This window comes from Bubalus bubalis, chromosome 16 (assembly GCF_019923935.1).
Source record: "Bubalus bubalis isolate 160015118507 breed Murrah chromosome 16, NDDB_SH_1, whole genome shotgun sequence".
In the NCBI taxonomy this organism is placed as follows: Eukaryota; Metazoa; Chordata; class Mammalia; order Artiodactyla; family Bovidae; genus Bubalus; species Bubalus bubalis.
The window spans coordinates 1,044,024-1,065,885 of NC_059172.1; the positions used below are offsets into that span (position 1 = coordinate 1,044,024).

Here is a 21,862-nt window from a genome sequence, read left to right on the forward strand (position 1 = left end):
ATCATTTTAATAGGGATTCATGAAACCAACCTCATATAGAAGGCTAGATTCAGTTGATGAAATACTATGCAATTGTTTAAAATTATATTTATAAATACAATGTAATAACATGAAAATAGTTGTGATATAATACTAAACAGAAAATGAGATTTAAAAAATTGCAATCACCACACTGTAGGAAGAATACACACTTTGAGTGATGAGCCTGAAAAGTATTTCTCCTGTTCTGTATGTTCTAATATTCTCTAATAAACATCAGCATTCTGAGCGTGCTACTTAATTGCAAACTTTAACATGACAAAGGGAGTAACAAGCAGTGTTGTCCTCAAACTGTGGAGTACAGTATTTTGCAAAATTACAGAAATTAAGAAAAATATATGTCTAGTCACAACTGATGACTTTATTTTCAACAATAAACGTGTCATTCCCTGAATGCACAGTTAGTCCTTCATTCAGATGACATCATCAATCACCCCTGGAATGGAATTGAAGGAAGTCTGCTTTCCCAGCCAGCCTGCTTTCCCAGCATGCCCACAGCAGACCAGTCCCTGTGCATCAACTCTTACAGACACATCTGAACCAAAGCCATCCTGGCTAGAAGCACCAGGCCCCTCAGAGGGAAATGCTGATTTGGAAGCTTGAAATCGGCTCTTTCTCACTAGGTACATAGTCAACACATTCCTTTCATTCTACGCTATTTACTCTTGAGTTACTTGTGTGTAGGTCTGTCTCCCTGGCTACACAACACACTGCTAGTGTCTTTGAGGCAGCTTCTGTATTTTGTTTGCCTTTACACACATACTCACATGTGATTTGCATATAGTAAATGCAACTCTGTTTTTTTGGCAATTGAATTTTTAAAAAATAATTAAGCCAAAGCAACAAAGCCAAGTATCTTGAGTCACAGCAGGGAAAACTGGAATAAAATAAAATAAAATAAAATACTAGCTAATGTGTATGAAGTGTTGCTGGGTGCTCACTGCTTTCAAAATAATAGAAACTAACATTTACTGGGTGTCAGGGACTATTCCAGGCACTATATGCCAATTAATGAGTTTACTCCTGATAATAAACTTGTGAGGTAGGAACCATTATTGTCTTCATTTTACAGGCGAGAAAACCGAAGCACAGGCTCCAGCCGTGGCCGAGAAACTGCCGGCTGCGCACGCTTGCACCGCTCCTTGTCGGCTTGCCGTCTCGTCCCCGTGTTTGTTTCCTTTGCAGATTTTTTTGGATTTGGGGGAGAATACTGATTTGCTATATTCCATCTATAGGAGACAGTGCATTATCTCCTGTTTGGAAAACGTTTTTTAAAAAATTGAAGCTTTTTCGGGAAAGACTCCCGTCCTGCCTGTGCTTGGGGTTCCAAATAACTTGATTCGGGGAGAGAAGAGGAGCCTCACCCACCGTCTTTGCAGTTCACACGATGCTTTACGTGCTTAGGCGCACTGTCTCCCATAGACGGAACGCAGCAAATCATTACTGTGGTTAACACAATGCTTTGGGGTCCTTTATTTGATTCGGTAAAGGAATACACTACTTTTGGATGATTTGAAAATATTGTTCGGGCGCAACATTTAACCCTGGAACTGTGCCTTAAAAGCCAGCAGAGTAATAGAATGTTCTGTTGCCCAGGTGCCTACTGAAAATTTATCTTAAGCTTTATTTGTTTGCTTGCTCGCTTCTGTATTTACTTCTGGCTGTGCCGGGTCTCGGTTGCTCCGCGCGCTCCTGCTTCTCCCGAGTCGGGAGGCCCGGCTGCGCCCCGTGCCCTCTCTGGTCGTGCAGCAGCGGCTCCAGGGCGTTCGGCTTCAGCAGCTGTCGCTCCCGGGCTCTAGACCGCAGCCTCGGTAGCTGCGGCCCACGGCCTTGGTTGCTCCGCAGCAGGTGAGATCTCCTCGGACCAGGGAGCGAACCCACATCTCCCGCATTGGCAGATTCTTTACCACCGGGCCACCAGGGAGAGGTGTAAGGAATTCCAGAAGACACTTAAGGGTGGATGTGTCTGTTACGATGGCATAGGTGATCTGGGCAGCCCAGAGACCCCTTCAGGTTTCCTATGAGATGCGAATCTGTCATGATGATGCGAAGACACTGGCCTGTCCACCATTCTCAAGTCAGCAGTGAATTTTCTAACACATGGAAAGCAGACGCTCACCAGAGTCTAGGTGTCTTAATAAAGAAATCCATGTCTGTTTCTAATTATTCATGAACTATAATAAAGAAGACTACACTCAAAAAATAGGCTCTTAATCTTTCTACTGCTGGGGATTAATTCTAAAGAAGCAAGTCAAAGCAACGGAAAAGATATTCATATAAAGCTATTTCTAGCACTAGTATTTCTGTACCTAAAAGAAAGAGGCAAATCGTGCCACCCCCAGGGAACAAAATCCTCTAATTGTTCAAGAATCATTAAATCACGTGGTGTATGAACTCAATGCCTTAAAACGCCTTCACTAGGAAAAGAATCAAGAAGCGATGAAAGGTGGAAAGTGTAAATAGAGGAAAGTCAGCTTAAAAATAAGCAAAGAAAGACTTCCCTCGTGGTCCAGTGGTTAACAGTCTTCCAGCCAATCCAGGGGACACGGGTTCTATACCTGGTCCAGGAAGATCCCACGTTCCACGGGTAACTAAGCCTGTGCACCCCAACTACTGCGGGGCTCTAGGGCGCACGGGCTGCAGCTGCTGAAGCTCGCACACTTCAGAGCCCGTGCTGCACAGCGAGAGAAGCCACAGCAGTGCGAAGACCCTGGGCCACAGCGAGAGCAGCCCCGCTCACCGCAACCAGGGCTCACCTGAGAGCGCCCGTGAAGACCCGGTGTGGCCAAGCGCCAGTGAAGACCCGGTGTGGCCAAAAAAGTCAATAATTTTTAATAAAATAAAATATTTAAAAAAATAAGCAAAGAAGGCTGAACCCTCTACCCAGCACACACACACAGTGGGAAACATCTTTGTAGCCGGACCAAAGCCTTGAGAGCCAATTTGTTGTCATTGCTAGTCGCTCAGTCGTGTCTGACTCTTTGCAACCCCATGAACTTGTAGCCCGCCAGGCGGCTCTGTTCCTGGGATTTCCCAGATGAGAATACTGGAGTGGTTTGCTGTCTCCTTCTCCAGGGGATCTTCCTGACTCAGGGATCGAACCCACGCCTCTTATGTCTCCTGTGTTGGCAGGCGGGTTCTTTACCACTAGCACCAGCTGGGAAGCCCTGAAGAGCCCATCAATAGTTATAAACGTGCTGTGAGGAGAAATGAGGAACTTTGCCTGTTTTCTATAAATTCGTGGTACATTTAATTGTCTAACCTTAAAACATAATAAGAAAAAAGGAAGGAAAAGAAAGTGAGTCTTAGTCGCTCAGTCGTGTCTGACCCTTTGCGACCCATGGGCTGGAGGGAACCCACCATCAAAGAGGCTTTTTCCCAAACAAAAGCCAAACCTTACCTCAGGCTTGTTGAAAATCTTCAGGAGGCTTAGTTAGCAGTGGGATCTTTACGGGTTTCTTGCCCTGAGAGCTTGGGAAATGTGACTTATCATCTGGGGACCAGAGAGAACTGCCAGAGTCTCCTGAGGGACACTAGACCTGGAGTCAACTGTGTCAGCTCTTCTTTCACAGGAATCGCTGCCGAGGTCATCTCACGTCTCTGTACTGAGTACCTGCGCTGCGCTCCTGGCACTGATGTAGCCAGTGGAAACAGTGGCAAACAAAACAGACAAGTCCTAGGCTTGAGGAAGCTTACAACCTAGTGAGAAAGAATGGATGGTAAATTAGAAAGTAAATGGATTGAGGTGATGATAAGTGAAAAATAAAGCAGAGGAATGGGGGTTGGAGGGGGCAACTTTAGCTAAGGGAGTAGAGGATGACCTTTCTTTGAAAATGATTGTTAAACAGAGTCCTGAAACACAGAAGTTAAAACATGCAGACGCAAGATTATTGTTATGTTCTATACCATATGACCCAACAATCCCACTCCTGGGCATAGATCCAGAGAAAACCATAAAAGATACATGCACCCCAACGCTCATTGCAGCAGGATTCCAACAGCTGGGACACGGAAGCAACCTCAATGTCTATCAACAGAGGAATGGATAAAGAAGATGTAGTACATATATACAGTGGAAGATTACTCCGCCATGAAAAAGAATGAAATTGGGTTGTTTGTAGAGACATGGATGGACCTAGAGAGTATCATGCAGAGTGAAGTAAGTCAGAAAAACAAATATCACAGATTAATTCATATATGTGGAATCCAGAAGAATAGTATAGATGATCCTATTTGCAAAGCAGAAATAGAGACGTAGATATAGAGAACAAGCTACGGATACCAAAGAGGGGGATGGGGTGAGCTGGGAGACTGGCACCAACACGCACACACTGTCAGCCCTATGTATAAAGGAGACAACTAATGAGAACCTTGTGCAGAGCACAGGGACCTCTGCTCAACGGCCTGTGGCGACCCGGATGGGAAGGAGGTCCGAGGGGAAGGGATATATGCGGTGGAAGGGAAAGAAGTCCGAGGGAAGGGGTGTATGTGCGTGGATGGAAAGGCAGTCCGAGGGGAAGGGATATATGCACATGGATGGGAAGGAGGTCCGAGGGGAAGGGATATATGCGCGTGGATGGGAAGGGGTGTATGCGCGTGGATGGGAAGGGGTGTATGCGCGTGCGGCTGGTTCACCTCTCTGCAGAAACGAACACAACGTGGCAACGCAGCCACACACAAAAATCCATTTTAATAGTTTTAATGTAAAATGAAGATTTAACATTTTCAAGGTGTAAAATCATATCATCGATGCCAATTATTTTATTTTCTCGTCTTAATGCATTATTTAGAAGCTCTGCAAAGCCTTGAATAATCATTGTAACAGTAGGTGTCCTTTCTGGCACCTGATATTTTATGAACCTGATTTGCCTCTCCACCGTTTAAAGTGATGCCTTCTGTGAGAGTTTAACAGTCTTTTAACATGAAGAGTCAGTGCACAATGGAGAATTAAGGTCTGCAACAGGGACCACCAAATGTTTTCGGTAAAGTCCTAGAGGATATATATTTTTAGGCTTTAGGGGCCACACAGTCTCTGTCGCAATTGCTCATCTTTGCTGTTGTAACACAAAAGCAGCCACAGGCAATAGAGAAATGAGTAAGTGTGGCTGTGTTCCAGTAAACATGATTTACAAAGCTAAGCAGCCTGCAGATGGGGCCTGTAGGCTGTAGTTTGCTGATGCCTGCGCTATGTATTGTTAAGAATATTTACTTATTTATTACAACCTGGCTGCACTGGACCTTGGCTGAGGCACGTGGGACCTTCATTGCACATCATGCAGGATCTTTTGTCGCCGTGCACGGGCTTGTTGCTCCACACCATGTGTGATCTCAGCTCCCAGACCGGGAATCAGAGTGGTGTCTCCTGCCTTGCAAGGCAGAATTTAACCACTGGACTGCCAGGAAGGTCTCTGATTCCTGCGTTAGAGAGGGGGAGCACAGGTTTGAATTTGGGGGCCATTCCTTGATTGTGTGACCTTGGGTGAGTTGCTCAATATCTTGGCCCTCAGTTTCTTTAACTGAAAAATGAGGTTAATAGTATTGCCTCCTTCATCAAGTTAATTGTGAATATTAAGTGATACATGTGAAGTAGCCAGAAAAGTGCCTATGGTGGTTTAGTCGCTAGGTCTTGTCCAATTCTTTGCGACCCCATGGACTGTAGCCCACTAAGCTCCTCTGTCCATGGGATTCTCCAGGCAAGAATACTGGAGTGTGTTGATATGCCCTCCTCCAGGGGGTCTTCTTGACAGGGATCAAACCCAAGTCTCCTGAATTGCAGGTGGATTCTTTACTGACTGAGCCACCAAGGAAGCCCTTACATCACAGAAAGCATTCACTAACACAAGCGCAAAGGCAGAAATGTTCTCTGTCTTGTCCACCAGTGTACTGCAAGTTTCTGGCACAGCATAAGTACTCAATAAATACTTACAGAATTACTGAAAATTACAATATATTCAAACAGTTTATTTCTATTCCTATTTTATTCAGAGATTTTATAAAGAATCTCTGCTGAAATATATCAAATAATTTTTAAGCATCTTTGAACACAAATCCACTACTTCTAGTCAAGAAAATACTAGAACTTCTAGCCAGAGAAGTTAGGTAAGAAAAAGAAATAGAGGCTATCCAAGTCAGAAAAACAAAATTATCTCTGTGGATGGCATGATTTTATACGACATAGAAAACTCCAAGACTCCACAAAAATACCCAGAGAATCCATAGGAAAACTCAGCAAAGTTGCAGAATACAATATACAAAAATAAGTTGCATTTCTAACAACAAACTATCTGAAAAGGAAATTAAGAACATAATCCCATTTCTAATAGCAGCAAAAAGAATAAAATGCTTAGGAGTAAACCTAAAGGAGAAGGTAAAAGACACGTGCATGGAAAATCATCAGTTTAAACACTGATGAAAGAAGCTGAAGATGACGCAAAGAAATGAAATGGCAACCCATGTGCATGGATGGGAAGAATTAATACTTTCAAAACGTCCATGATACTCGAAATTATCTACAGAGTCATGCAATTCCTATCAAGATTCCAATGGCATTTTTCACAGAAGTAGAAAAAACTATCCTAGAATTCGAATGGAAAGAACCACAAAAGATTCCAGAGCAAAAGCAATGAGTAATAAGAACAAAACCAGAGAGAGCACACTTCCTGATTTTTAATTATATACAAAGCTATAGTGATTTAAATAGTATTGGTGTTGGCACAAAAACAGACACATTGGCCAACTGAACAGATAGAAAGCCTAGAAATAAACCCACATATATATAGTCAACAATTTTCAACAAAGGCCCCAAGAATACATAGTGGAGAGAGGACAGTTTCTTTAACAAACAATATGAGGAAAATTGTATATCTTATATTTTTCATGGAAAAATGAAACTGGGTCTTTATCTTACACCACACACAAAAATCAGCACAAAATTTGTTAAGAACATAGACATAAGACCTGAAACCATACAATTCCTGGAAGAGAACATGAGGGAGACTGCATGATACCGATCTTGGTGATGACTTTTTCCATGGTGGTACCAAAAGCATGAACAAGAAAAGCAAAAATAAACAACTAGGACTACATCAAGCTAAAAAGTTTCTGCACAGCAAAGGAAACAATCAAGAAACTGAAAAGGCAACCTGAAGAGTGAGGGAAGATGTTTGCAAACCATAAATGCGATAATGGGATAACATCCAAAATATGCAAAGAATGTCTACAACACAAAAGCAAAAACTCCACCAACAACCCGATTTTAAAACGGGCAAAACCCCAAATAAACATTTCTCCAAAGAAGACACACAAATGGCCAAAAAGTATATAGAAACATGTTCAGTGCAACTATTTATCAAGAAAGTGCAAATAAAAACCACAGTGAGATATCACCTGACTCCTTAGAATGGCTATTATCCCAAAGTCAAAAGATAGCAAGTCTTGGCGAGGGTGTAGGGGAAAGGGAGGTCTTATACAGTTGCTGAGAATTTAAAGTGGTGCAGCCATTACGGAAAAGAGCACAGAGGTTCTGCGAACAATTAAAAATAGAACTAGCATGTGGCAGCGGAATCAAGCAATCCCACTCCTTGGGAGAAGCCAAAGGTTTGAAATCAGGATCTCAAAGAGATGTCTGCATTCCCGTCTCCATGGCAGCATTATATGGAGTATCTGAGACATGGAATCAAGCCAAATGTCTGTTGAAGGATGAATGGACTAAAAAGTGTATATAGATACATATATGCATGTGTGTGTGTGTATACACATATATATGTACATATACAGAAAAAATGCAATATTAATCAGCCTAATAAAGAATGATAATCTCCCATTTGAGACAACATAGATGAACCTGGAAGGGATTACGTTAAGTGAGATAAGCTAGACACAGAAAAACAAATGGTTTGTGTTTACACTTACATGTGGAATCTAAAACAGTTGTTGAACTCATGGGAACAAAGAGTAGAAGGCTGGCTACCAAGCGCTAGGGAGCGGCTCTCCTGGGCGGCCAGAGCGCACAAGCTCCATTATAAGATGAGTAAGTTCCAGAGCTCTAACGCACAACATGGTGACTGAAGTTAACAAAACGCACTGTATACTTGAAATTTTCTAAGCAAAGAGATATTAAGTGTTCTTAACACACATACAAAAAACCATATGAAGTGAGGGATATATTAATTAGCTTGACCATGGTAATCATTTCCTAATGTATAAAAAATCACATTGTACACCTTCAGTTCAGTTCAGTTCAGTCGCTCAGTTGTGTCCGACTCTTTTCGATCCCATGAATCGCAGCACCCCAGGCCTCCCTGTCCATCACCAACTCCCCGAGTTCACCCAGACTCAAGTCCATTGAGTCAGTGATGCCATCCAGCCATCTCATCCTCTGTCGTCCCCTTCTCCTCCTGCCCCCAATCCCTCCCAGCATCAGAGTCTTTTCCAATGAGTCAGCTCTTCGAGTGAGGTGGCCAAAGTACTGGAGTTTCAGCTTCAGCATCATTCCCTCCAAAGAAATCCCAGGGCTGATCTCCTTCAGAATGGACTGGTTGGATCTCCTTTGCAATTATAACATCACCAATTATACCTCAACAAAGCTGAAAAGTACATATTCAGAATGAACATCTGTTTAGGAAGTAAACTTGAATAAAATCTGTAGCTCTCAACATTCTCTGCAGTACACAAATTTTACAGTGTTTTCTCCATAAACCCCACAATAATCATTTTAGAGCTAATGAAGAGTTGCTTGCATGCATCCATTCTTAGTCACCCAGTCATGTCAGACTCTCTGTGACCCCATGGACTATATCCCTCCAGGCTCCTCTGTCCATGGGATTCTCCAGGCCAGAATACTGGAATGGGTTGCCATTCCCTTCTCCAGGGGATCTTCCTGATCCAGGGATCAAACCCACATCTCCTGCACTGGCAGGCAGATTCTTTACCACTGAGCCACCAGGGAAGCAACCAAGGCTTAGAAAGTGTAGTTAACTTACCCAAGGACACATGGTCAGAGGCTTAGCCAAGGTTAGGATCCAAGTTTGGGCTTCCCAGGTGGCACTAGCGATAAAGAACCTGCCTGCCGATGCTGAAAGCATGAGACTCAGATTTGTCCCTGGGTCGGGAAGATCCCCTGGAGGAGCGCACGGAAACCCACTGCAGTATTCTAGCCTGGAAAATCCCATGGCCAGAAGAAGCTGGTGGGCTACATTCTATGGGGTCACAAGGAATCAGAACAACCGAAACAGCTTAGCATGCAAGGTGCCTGAATCAGATTTAGTCTTTTAACCATTCTTACATATTGTCTCCAACCCCCAAGTAACAAAACAACCAAAAACAAAGAGCAGCAGTAACACTAATAACAATACATGCATAAAATTATCCCAAGAAAATGTTTGATGCATGTTAGTGCTTTTGAAATTGAAAACTTGAAAATTCCATTAATAATCTTGAAGGCCCTTTGAGATATGGGATCCAAGATGATAATCACTACATGACTTCTTAAAATCCCTTCTACAATAATTCTGTAATTTCATGAATGAAATTAAAAAAAATTTGTTTTAATGATCCTTCATTTCTCTAAGGGACACTGAAAGAAAACCATCTCTTCAGATGTTTTACAAGAAATTAAATGAAATGTTAGTTTCATCAAGGTCAACAAATAATATTGAGAGACTACTGTCAGGATTTGAATGTTTAATGCATAACACCTGAGCAGATGGTGGGTGAAAAGTTCTGGTTTTGATATGTTAAATATAAGACCGTTGGTTGCCCAGTCATGTCCAACTCTTTTTGACCCCACGTACTGTAGCCTGCAGGCTCCTCTGTCCATGGAACTGTCCAGGCAAGATACTGGAGTGGGTTGCCATTCCCTTCTCCAGGGGATCTTCCTAACCCAGGGATCGAACCCAGGTCTCCCACATTGCAGGCGGATTCTTTACCAGCTGAGCCACCAGGAAGCACAATGTAAGATATTAGGATCAAATTAGAGTTGTTAGACATGTCAACTGCAAAAAGATGCACAACGTGAGAGTTGGGAGTAAAGTTTTATTTGGGGGAAAATGAGGACTGCAGCCTGGGAGACAGCATCTCAGAGAGCCAAGAAACTGCTCCACAGAGGTAGTGGGAGAAAGTCAATAAATATGCTCTTGGTGTAGGGGGAGTTCAACCAAGTGCTTATTTTACAAAAGGTTTTCTGCTGGTCCTGAGGAGCTGATGTCACCATGAAAGGATTTAGTGCTTTCCTAGATATGAGGAGAAGCAAGGCCTGGGATCATAAAATCAGTTCCTGAAAACATTCAACTGTCTAGAGACCTGCTCCACCAGTCTCCCGGAGCAGAGGGCCTCACTCTCCACCCTGACCTCCCTTCACGGTGTGTGGAAGGTCAGTAGCCGCAGCAGCACAGGGCTCAGGCTCTGCAGACACAGAAGACAAGCTGGCAAAATCATTCCATAATTGACAGACGGTGGATATACTCATCCCTAGTTCAGGGACAGAGTTGTTGTTGTTCAGTTACTAGGTTGTGTGGACTCTTTGTGACCCCATGAACTGCTACACGCCAGGCTTCCCTGTCCTTCACCATCTCCCAGAGTTTGCTCAAACTCATGTCCATTGAGTCGGTGATGCCAGGTCATCCAACCAGCTCATCCTCTGTCGTCCCCTTCTCCTCCTGCCTTCAATCTTTCCCAGCAGCAAGGTCTTTTCAAATGTGTCAGCTCTTTACATCAGGTGGCCAAAGTATTGGAGCTTCAGCTTCAGCATCAGTCCTTCCAGTGAATCAGTTCAATTCAGTTCAGTTCAGTCGCTCAGTCATGTCCAATTCTTTTCGACCCCATGAATCACAGCACACCAGGCCTCCCTGTCCATCACCAACTCCCAGAGTTCACTCAAACTCATGTCCATCGAGTCAGTGATGCCATCCAGCCATCTCATCCTCTGTCGTCCCCTTCTCCTCCTGCCCCCATTCCCTCCCAATATCAGGGTCTTTCCAATGAGTCAACTCTTCGCATGAGGTGGCCAAAGTACTGGAGTTTCAGCTTTAGCATCAGTCCTTCCAATGAACACCCAGGGCTGATCTCCTTCAGAATGGACTGGTTGGATCTCCTTGCATGTCCAAGGGACTCTCAAGAGTTTTCTTCAACACCACAGTTCAAAAGCATCAATTCTTCAGCGCTCAGCTTTCTTCACAGTCCATCTCTCACATCCATACATGACCACTGGAAAAACCATAGCCTTGACTAGACAGACCTTTGTTGGAAAAGTAATATCTCTGCTTTTCAATATGCTATCTAGGTTGGTCATAACTTTCCTTCCAAGGAGTAAGAATATTCAGGGTTAATTTCCTTTAGGATTGCCTCCTTGCTGTCCGAGGGCTGGAAATGATACATTTCAGCGTTATCAGCCTGTTTGTATTTAAAGTCAAACAACTAAACTGGATTACTTATCCCCAAAAAATGTAAATAGAAAAGAGGAACTGAGACAAAGACCCAGCTTGAGTGGGAGTTAGGAAAAGTGGGAAAACCAGCAATATGGATTAAGAAATGAATCCTAAAGCAAACCAGTCAATCCTAAAGGAAATCAGTCCTGAATATTCATTGGAAGGACTGATGCTGAAGCTGCAACTCCAATACTTTGGCCACCTGATGTGAAGAACTGACTCCTTGGAAAAGACCCTGATGCTGGGAAAGATTGAAGGCAGGAGAAGGGGATGACAGGCGATGAGATGGTTGGATGGCATCACTGACTCAATGGACATGAGTTTGAGTAAAGTCCGGAAGTTGGTAATGGACAGGGAGGCCTGGCGTGTTGCAGTCCATGGGGTGGCAAAGAGTCGGACACGACTGAGCCACTGAACTGAACTGATCTGAGACTAAGAAGAAATATCAAAGACATGAGAAGAAAGTCAGGAGGAATTAATTTCCCAGGAACAAAGAGAGAAGGAAAGGGCTTCCCTGGTGGCTCAGTGGTAAAGAATCCGCCTGCCAGTGCAGGACACCAGCGTTCAGCACCTGATCTGGGAAGATTCCACACACCGCAGAGCAGCTAAGCTCGTGCACAACCGTTGAGCCTGTGTCCTAGAGTCTGGGAGCCACGACTACTGAGACCACATGTCACAGTACCGACCCCAGAACCCTGGAGCCCGTGCTCCGCAACCGGAGAGTAGCTCCTGCTGTTGCAGCCAGAGAAAAGCCCGCACAGCCGCGAAGACCCAGCACAGTCAAGGTAATAAATAAAATCATAAAACAGAGAGAGAATGGCATGTTGCAGAATATGGAAAAGAGCCATGAATAACGCTCCATGTGGACATTTCCTTTTTTGAATATGATTTCAAGGTAAATCAGTGAAAATAATCATTTTTCTTTTCCCCAACTGACCTTATCGTTGAATTCATCAAGTGACTGAAAAAATAATCCTTAGGGAAGATGTACCAATGGAATATTCCTGATGCAATTTTAAATATTAGGAACACTGAATTTAATCTTGTAGCTTTATGCTTCCCAGGCAGACCTTCCCAAGTCATCTCTGGGGACCAAGAGTGTCCCTTCAGTCAGCTTTGTTATTATGAATGTCATTATTTGATGATAATTTTGAGTCTAAACATCACGGGAACTTCAGAGGTTAGTTCCAGGCTACAAAGATAAGTAAAGCCGGGTTTGCCTTATACAGAAAGAAGAGGCAGGGTGAAACGTTCTCTCAGTCCCAGAGTTGAATCAGATCTAGTTTGAGAAGTGCTTTAACATAGCGATATGCTTAAATCCGTAAGTGATCAGCAAACCAGCCTGGGGATCCTTTGAGGACAGAATGCTGGCGTCCTCAGCGTTTAGCAAAGAATCCATGTAAATCTGCAATGACTTGTAGTCCACATGAGTACATTAAAAGGTAAGAATCTTCTTCTAGACTCCAGTTTTAGAAGCTTGAGGAAAAATCTAACTTGTAACCAGGACAAGGCTCATGGTGGACATTGTCCAGGAACAGAAGCTAAGTATGGAAATTTTCCCATAAACAGTCGAAGTTTAGTTTTGACTCAGAACCAGTGTTCTATACTAGACAGTTAAAGGGGAGTTCCAGAACACATGCTGTGACATCCATGCTCTTCAAAATGACGAATGGCAAGAAGGAGGCTCTGTCCAATACGGTCAAGGGATCATGGTCCAGATCAGACTGCTGTTTCAGTCGCTCAGTTGTGTCTGAATCTTTTCTGAGCCCATGGACTGTAGCCCACCAGGCTCCCCTGTCCATGGAATTTCCCAGGCAAGAATACTGGAGTGGGTTGCCGTTTTCCTTCTCCAGGGGATCTTCCTGACCTAGGGATCAAATCTGTGTCTTCTGCATTGGCAGGTCTTATTCTTTACCACTAAGCCATCAGGGAAGCTCCTAGATTAGATTGAGTCCAACACTATCCTAACCTTGAAATACAGAGATGTTGGTCCTTTCAAGGATTTCTCTGGTTTAAAAAAATCCATCATCACAAACGCCAAGCTTATAGAAGTCAAAGAACTAGAAAATGTTTGCTTCTGTTATAAGAGGAATAGCTAGAAGGTTCCTTCTCATGAAGAACCCCCCATATGTGTATGCCTATGGCTGATTCATGTTGAGGTTTGACAGAAAACAACAAAATTATATAAAGCAATTATCCTCCAGTTAAAAAATAAATTTTTTTAAAAGAGAAAAGTATCCCCCATATGCTTTAAAAAAATAATTCTAATTACGTGAACTTTTCAAAAAGCATTATTGGATAGAAAGAGATGTGCCTGAGTTTTCCTCACACATTGGCCTTTTACGACACCCTGGTGGCTCAGACGGCAAAGTGTCTGTCTACAATGCGGGAGACCCGGGTTTGATCCCTGGGTCGGGAAGATCTCCTGGAGAAAGAAATGGCAATCCACTCCAGTACTATAGCCTGGAAAATCCCATGGACAGAGGAGCTTGGTAGGCTACAGTCCATGGAGTCTCAAAGAGTTGGACAAGACTGAGCGACTTCACTAGCTGAACTTGACTTGTATTCTTTTTATTACTGTATCTCTCATTTGATTTTGAGCTCTGTGAGTGTAGACACGCTGTCTCATTCTCCACCCTCTTCCCTCTTCTCTGAGAAACTAGAGCTATGCCTGACATAGTGGAGGGTCTTAATAAATGTTTTTTACTATTTACTAAAATAGATAACGAATGAAAACATCCAGCACAGGGACTCCGCTCAGTCCCCTGTGAAGACCTGAATGGGAAGGAAGTCCAGAAAAGAGGATATGTGTATGTGCATGGCCGATTCCCCTTGCTGTACAGCAGAAACTAACACTAGAAAGCAACTATTTCCAATAAAATTAATTTTTAAAAAATTTATGAATATGAATATTGATTTAGTGAGTAGTTGGTGAGAGAGGGTGAAAAGAAAAAGCAAAGAGAAAAGAGGGAGATTATAAATTAGGGTTCTGAGCACTGACTTTGTAAGGATCTGAGAAAGGTCTGTGGCACTCACTTTACGGAGAAAAAGTTTGTTGATGAAGGACAATGCGAACAAAGGGACTTGACTCTCCGGAACACCTACCAGTCGGCCTTACACACAGCACGCTGCTCCGTGAGGCGTGCTTTATTTTCGTGACAGAAGCTGAAATTTGCTTCAGCCTGAACTAGGAATTGTTCCTTTCCCATTTGCTAGCTGGGCAAGTTGGTTAAAGCCTTTAAGCCTGAATGTCTTCATCTGAAAAAAATACAGACAATAAAGGACTGAAGGGCCACTTAAGTGAGAGGATGTACAATGATTAGCGTGGTATGCAGGACCCAGTAAATATTATCTAGCATTATGCAATAGGAGAACAATACCTTTTGTTGAATGCTGTTGGTCTGAACAGTTCATTTGATTTACTCAATAGTGTGCTTGTGAAAGTATTACGTTGAAAACTATTCTGTGAGATTGCCTATATGCCGCTGTTATCAACTTTCAGAAGCGAATTCCATATGACTCAAGGTATTAACAGTAAAGGGACATAATTTTGACTCATCTTTCCAGATGCTGCTGCCAGAAAATACTCTTGGAGTCTCTTTCAGAAACTAAATAGTGTCTTCAGACATATAATTTTCTCAGATTTGCAGACATATTTAAAATTTGCAGTCCGTGGGGTTGCAAAGAGTCAGATATGACTTTGTGACTGAACAACAACATAAAATGTATATTTCATTTTATGAATTAATTTTATGAATGCCATTTATGAATTCATAAATTCATACATAAAACTCATTTATAATGACATATAAACAGCATTATTCAAGAATGTTTTATAAGGACAAATATATTTTTGTTTGGGTACGTCTGATGTGGGAATCCTCCAGCTGGTACGAGTCTCTCCACAAGGCACAGAAACCTCTGCCCCAAGCAGACTTTCAGCTTCTGAGTGACAGAACATTATTCCCCCTTCCCTGTTTACCCCACAGTCAGAACTCCCAAATTAAGATTTTACTTTTTTCTTCAGGTGAGTCCAAATTTGTGCTAACAGGTAAAACATTAAGGTCAATTAGGCCATGCAGGTATACCATGGTCTAGGTTATAATTATGCCTCTCTAGTTCAGAAATACTATAATCCAACATTTTTGGTCTCAGATCTTAGGTGCTCTTTTTCCAACAGACCATCTAGAGTTCTACCTATGGCTGAACTATAATCAAATAACAAAGCCACTTGAAAATGCTGGAAGTGTTAGTCTCTCGTGGTATCTGACTCTTCACAACCCCATGGGCTGCAGCCCTCCAGGCTCCTCTGTCCATTGAAATCTCCAGGCAAGAATAGTGAAGTGGGTTGCCATTGCCTATTCCAGGGGATCTTCCCGACCCAGGGACCAAACCCAAGCCTTCTGCATTGCAGGCTGATGCTTGACCGCCCAAGCCACCACTTCAGAGACATGAAACACAGGGGAAGGCAGTGTAGTACAGACAAAGATTAAGCACAAAAGCTCTATGAACAGACTGTCAAATGCTAGCTTTCCTACTGCTAACTTACATGACTTCAAAGCACTTTTTAACCTTTTAATCCTATATGTCTTCATCTGTAGATTGGGGAGATAACAGTACTGCTGCTGCTGCTGAGTCGCTCCAGTCGTGTCCGACTCTGTGCGACCCCAGAGACGGCAGCCCAGCAGGCTCCCCCGTCCCTGGGATTCTCCAGGCAAGAACCCTGGAGTGGGTTGCCATTTCCTTCTCCAATGCATGAAAGTGAAGAGTGAAAGTGAAGTCGCACAGTCGTGTCCAACTCTTAGCGACCCCATGGACTGCAGCCCACCAGGCTCCTCCATCCATGGGATTTCCCAGGCAAGAGTACTGGAGTGGGGTGCCATCGCCTTCTCCGGATAATAGTACACGCTTACTAAAGTGGTTTAATGCAGGTCCCCAACCTCTGGGACCTAATATCTGATGATGTGAAGTGGAGCTGATGTAATAATAATAGAAATAAAGCGCACAATAAATGTAATGTGCTTGAATTATCCTGAAACCATCTCCCCCAAGGCCAGTCGCTGGAAAAACTGTCTTCCAAGAAACAGGTCCCTGGTGCCAGAAAGGTTGGGGGCCACTAGGATGGATGAAGTAAGCCAACCCAAGCACGTGCTCAACACTCTCACTTTGTCTAGGACTTACCTTGGAATAAATGATCATTTGTCAAAAGACAGAGCCCTTGTCCTCCAGGAACCTCGAATACAATTTGGAACAGAACATACAGTACAGTAAAGACTGTATATTAACCCTAAAATCATAACACTATGAGTGACAAAGAATTTTGGAGAAAGGAGAGAGATTTAAACTGGAGTGTTCCAGAAAGGCTTCGCAAAAGAAGAACATAACCTAGAATTTTAAAAGTGGGCAGGATCTGCATTAGGCAAAAGGGAGAAGTTTTCTTGCTAGAAAGAGAACAGAATCACATGAAGCGTAAAGGTGAAAGATAGATAAGAGGCCGATGAGTACCACATGGTGCAGAGCAGGGATGACCGAGGGCCGTCCTCAGTGGGGTTAGCCGGGAAAGTCAGACCCAGGAGAGACTGAATAACTGGCAGAGGGGTGTGAAAGCTGTCATTTAACAAACAGGAAGGCATTAAAAAACCTTAAGCAGATGAATTATATGATCATGGAGAGCAAGATGAACTATAGAGAGAAAAGAAGAGAAATGGAAGATTAGAAGGAAGGCCAATAGAAGATAACAGCGGATAGAAATGATGGGGCAGCGGGAAGGGACCAAAGCAAAGGATAAGCGAAATCTTTTAACTGCTTAAATGTTTGTTTCTCTTCGGCTGCCCTGGGCCTTCACTGCTGCTCGCAGGCTTTCTCCGGTTGCTGTGAGCTGGGCTGATCTTCGTTGCGGCGGCTTCTCTGCTGCAGCGCATGCGCTCGGGGGACGCCGGACCAGAAGTTGTGGCCCGCAGCATGCGCAGTCTTCCCAGACCAGAGATCAAACCCACGTTCTCTGCATCGGCAGGTGTATTCTTAACCACTGGACGACCAGGGAAGTCCTTAATTTCTATTTTAAAGTTGATTAACAGTGTTGTGTTAGTTTCAGGTACAGAAAAAGCGACTCAGTTATACATATATATCTATTCCTTTTCAAATTCTTTTCCCGTGTAGGTTGTTACAGAACAGTGAGCGGGGTTCCCTGTGCTATAGAGACTAGGTCCTTGCTGGTTATCGATTTTAAATATAGCAGGGTGTACATGTCAATCCTGGGCTTCCCTGGTAGCTCAGCTGGTAAAGAATCCGCCTGCAATGCAGGAGACCCCAGTTCAATTCCTGAGTCCAGAGATCCCCTGGAGAAGGGATAGGCTACCCACTCCGGTATTCTTGGGCTTCCCTGGTGCCTCAGACTGTAAAGAAATCACCTGCAATGAGGGAGACCTGGTTCTATCCCAGGGTCAGGAAGATCCCCTGGAGGAGGGTATGGCAGCCCACTCCAGTGTCCTTGCCTGGAGAATCCCATGGACAGAGGAGCCTGGCGGGCTGCAGTCCATGGGGTCACAAAGAGTCAGACACGACTGAGCGACTGAGCACAGCACATGTCAATCCCAAACTTCCAGTCTACCCCTCCACCCCCGGGTGTGTTCTCTGTGAGTCTGTTTCTGTTTTGTAAATAAGTTCATTTGCATCATTTTTTTAGATTCTGCACATAAGTTATATCATATAATATTAGTCTTTAGAGATGAGAAATTCTGAAGGACAGTATCAGTGTTTAGGGACAAATAAATACTGATATTATTGGATAAAGGAGAGGAAGCAAAACAAATCAATAAAGTCTCCAGGTTTTAAACTAAATTACAGAGTTTGTTTGTTTTTTTAATTTTTTCTGGCGTACAGTTGCCGTACAATGTTGTCTTAGCTTCGACCGTCCGGAAGAGTACAGCAGCTATTCATGTACATATATCCCGTCTTTTCTGGGTTTCCTTTCCATTCAGGCCCCACGGAGCATTAAGCAGAGCTCCCTGTGCTATGCCGGATTCTCATTAGGTACCTGTTTTAGGCACAGTATCAGTCGTGTATACATGTAACCTATGGAGCTTCTGATACAGCATCACAATGCCCGGTTTTCTTTCAACTTTGACGCGCATCTACTTATAGGTTCCTAAAACTTTTTATTTCAAGTTTCCCATGATGAACTGATATCCAACTTTATCTGTTTTGTAAATTTGAACTTTAAATTGACTTTATCCATTGGTTTGTTCAGAAATACTTCTTGAGAAATATTCTCCGCCACGTACTGTGCTGGAGATGGGAGTTAAAGGTCGTCAGCACGGAGGAGTTCTCAGTCTTCAGCGCAGGAAGGAAAAGGGAGAAAGCTGAGACAGGGCCAAACTATAAATTGTAATGTCACGTGCTCGGCTGTAAAAGGAAAACTGCCGAAGTACCTCTGTGCACGGAGGAGTTGGGAAAGCATCTAAAAGAGACATCTAGAATGGGAGGAAGACATGGTCAGGGACTTTGGCGGGGACCTACTGACCAGCACAGGGAGCTCCGCGCAGTGATATGTGGATGCCTGGCGGGGAGCGGCGTTTGGGGGAGAACGGATACACGTATGTGTGCATTGAGTCCCTTCACTGTTCACCTGAAACTATTGGAATACTGTAAATCAGCTGCAGATACAAACAGAAAACATAAAGCTTAAAAGAGATACCTAGAGACTCCTGTCATCTTCCCTTTTCTTAGGTCCAATGCGGTACCCATGGAGGAAATAAATAAAACCGCAAAGGTGCAATTCTACTTTCGTCCATTCTCAGCCGACCCTAACGTCCAGGCACTGATTTTTGTGGCCTTCCTGGCGATGTACCTGATCAGCCTGGGTGGAAATGCCCTCATTGCCCTTATTGTTCAGATCAATCATTCCCTCCACACCCCCATGTACTTTTTCCTGGCTAACCTGGCAGCTCTGGAAATCCTCTATACATCTTGCATCGCCCCCCTGGCCTTGGCAAACCTTCTTTCAATGGGCAGAACCCACATTTCTATCGCTGGATGTGGTACCCAGATGTTTTTCTTCGTCTTCCTGGGAGGGGCTGATTGTGTCCTGCTCGCGGTCATGGCTTACGACCGGTTGATGGCGATCCGTTACCCTTTAGGGTACACCCTCCTCATGAGCTGGCCCTTGTGTGTGGAGCTGATGGTGGGGTCCCTGATACTAGGGTTCTTGCTGTCGCTTCCGCTTACAGTTTTAATCTTCCGCCTCCCGTTCTGCAACAATAGTGAAATCTACCACTTCTTCTGCGACATGCCTGCTGTCATGCGCCTGGCTTGCGCGGACACGCACGTTCACCAGACCGCTCTGTACGCCATCAGCTTCACCGTCCTAAGCATTCCCCTCTCGATGATCTTCATCTCCTACGTCTTCATCGTGGCGACTGTCTTACGGATCCGGTCCGCGGAAGGGCGCCGCCGGGCCTGCTCCACGTGCTCCTCTCACCTCTCGGTGGTCCTCCTGCAGTATGGCTGCACCAGCTTCATATATTTGTCCCCCAGGTCCAGCTACTCTCCTGAGACGGGCCGGGTGGTGTCAGTGGTCTACACCTTCATCACTCCCATCTTAAACCCCTTGATCTATAGTATGAGGAACAAAGAATTGAAAAATGCCCTCAGGAGGGCACTACGCAGGCTCTAGGTTGGGTGGTTCTGTGACTTATTTAAATCAGGACACTTCTGAGAATGAAATGGGACGCTGTTAATAATTATGCCCGGATGGTCTGCAGGAGCCAAGAGTGTATTCAACAGAGACATGGTGTTCTTGGAGCACCGGAGGCTGTGGATGCTACCAACCGAAATGAAGCTTTATCACACAGGGAAGCACAGTGTCCTGGGCATGGATGGAGGAGTAGCAACATTTATTTATTGGACATCTGATGGGTATGAGGTACTTTATGTGGGTTCTCTCACTTAGCCCATCATAAGTATCATTGTCTTCTTTACTTTAGAAGAGAAAACTAAAGTGGCTACCAGAATATATACCAGGATGAGAACACAAGTATTCAGAAATCTAAAGACTAAGATGTATTCACACAGTGATGCTCTCCTTGTTCTAGTCTTGCTCTGCCAGTAGGAATATGTGTTACCTTGTACAAGTCTCTCTAAGCCTCTAGACTGCAGTTTTCTTATTTCTGAGAAAACAAAGCTGAACTAGAAGATTCCACCTGTTCCTTCAAAGGTCATCAGTTCAGTTCAGTTGCTCATTGTGTCTGACTCTTTGCAACCTCATTAACCACAGCATGCCAGGCCTCCCTGTCCATCACCAACTCCCGGAGTTTACCCAAACTCATGTCCATTGAGTCGGGGATGCCATCCAGCCATCTCATCCTCTGTCGTCCCCTTCTCCTCCTGCCCCCAATCCTTCCCAACATTAGGGTCTTTTCCAATGAGTCAACTCTTCACACGAGGTGGCCAAAGTATTGGAGTTTCAGTTTCAACATCAGTCCTTCCAATAAACATCCAAGACTGATCTCCTTTAGAATGGACTGGTTGGATCTCCTTGCAGTCCAAGGGACTCTCAAGAGTCTTCTCCAACACCACACTTCAAAAGCATCAATTCTTTGGGGCTCAGCTTTCTTCACCATCCAACTCTCACATCCATACATGACTACTGGAAAAACCATAGCCTTGACTAGATGGACCTTTGTTGGCAAAGTAATGTCTCTGCTTTTCAATATGCTATCTAGGTTGGTCATAACTTTCCTTGCAAGGAGTAAGCGTCTTTTAAATTCATGGCTGCAATCACCATCTGCAGTGATTTTGGAGCCCCCCCAAATAAAATCTGACACTGTTTCCTCTGTTTCCCCATCTATTTCCCATGAAGTGATGGGATTGGATGACATGATCTTAGTTTTCTGAATGTTGAGCTTTAAGCCAACTTTTTCAGTCTCCTCCTTCACTTTCATCAAGAGGCTTTTTAGTTCCTCTTCACTTTCTGCCATAAGGGTGGTGTCATCTGCGTATCTGAGGTTATTGCTATTTCTCTCGACAATCTTGATTCCAGCCTGTGCTTCCTCCAGCCAAGCGTTTCTCATGATGGACTCTGCATATAAGTTAAATAAGCAGGGTGACAATATACAGCCTTGACGTGCTCCTTTTCCGATTTGGAACCAGTCTGTTGTTCCATGTCCAGTTCTAACTGTTGCTTCCTGATCTGTATACAGGTTTCTCAAGAGGCAGGTCTGATGGTCTGGTATTCCCATCTCTCTCAGAATTTTCCACAGTTTATTGTGATCCACATGGTTAAAGGCTTTGGCATAGTCAATAAAGCAGAAATAGATGTTTTTCTGGAACTCTCTTGCTTTTCCTATGATCCAGTGAATGTTGGCAATTAGATCTCTGGTTCCTCTGCCTTTTCTAAAACC

At 43.9% G+C, this 21,862-nt stretch overlaps 1 protein-coding gene across 1 annotated transcript; it reads left to right on the forward strand.

Moving 5' to 3' along the window:
* The first annotated feature begins 19,206 nt into the window (after positions 1 to 19,206).
* Positions 19,207 to 20,136, forward strand: LOC123465026 (olfactory receptor 10V1-like). The gene has a single exon (XM_045163056.1). The coding sequence runs from the start codon at positions 19,207 to 19,209 to the stop codon at positions 20,134 to 20,136; it is 930 nt and encodes a 309-aa protein (XP_045018991.1).
* The last annotated feature ends 1,726 nt before the right edge of the window (positions 20,137 to 21,862 follow it).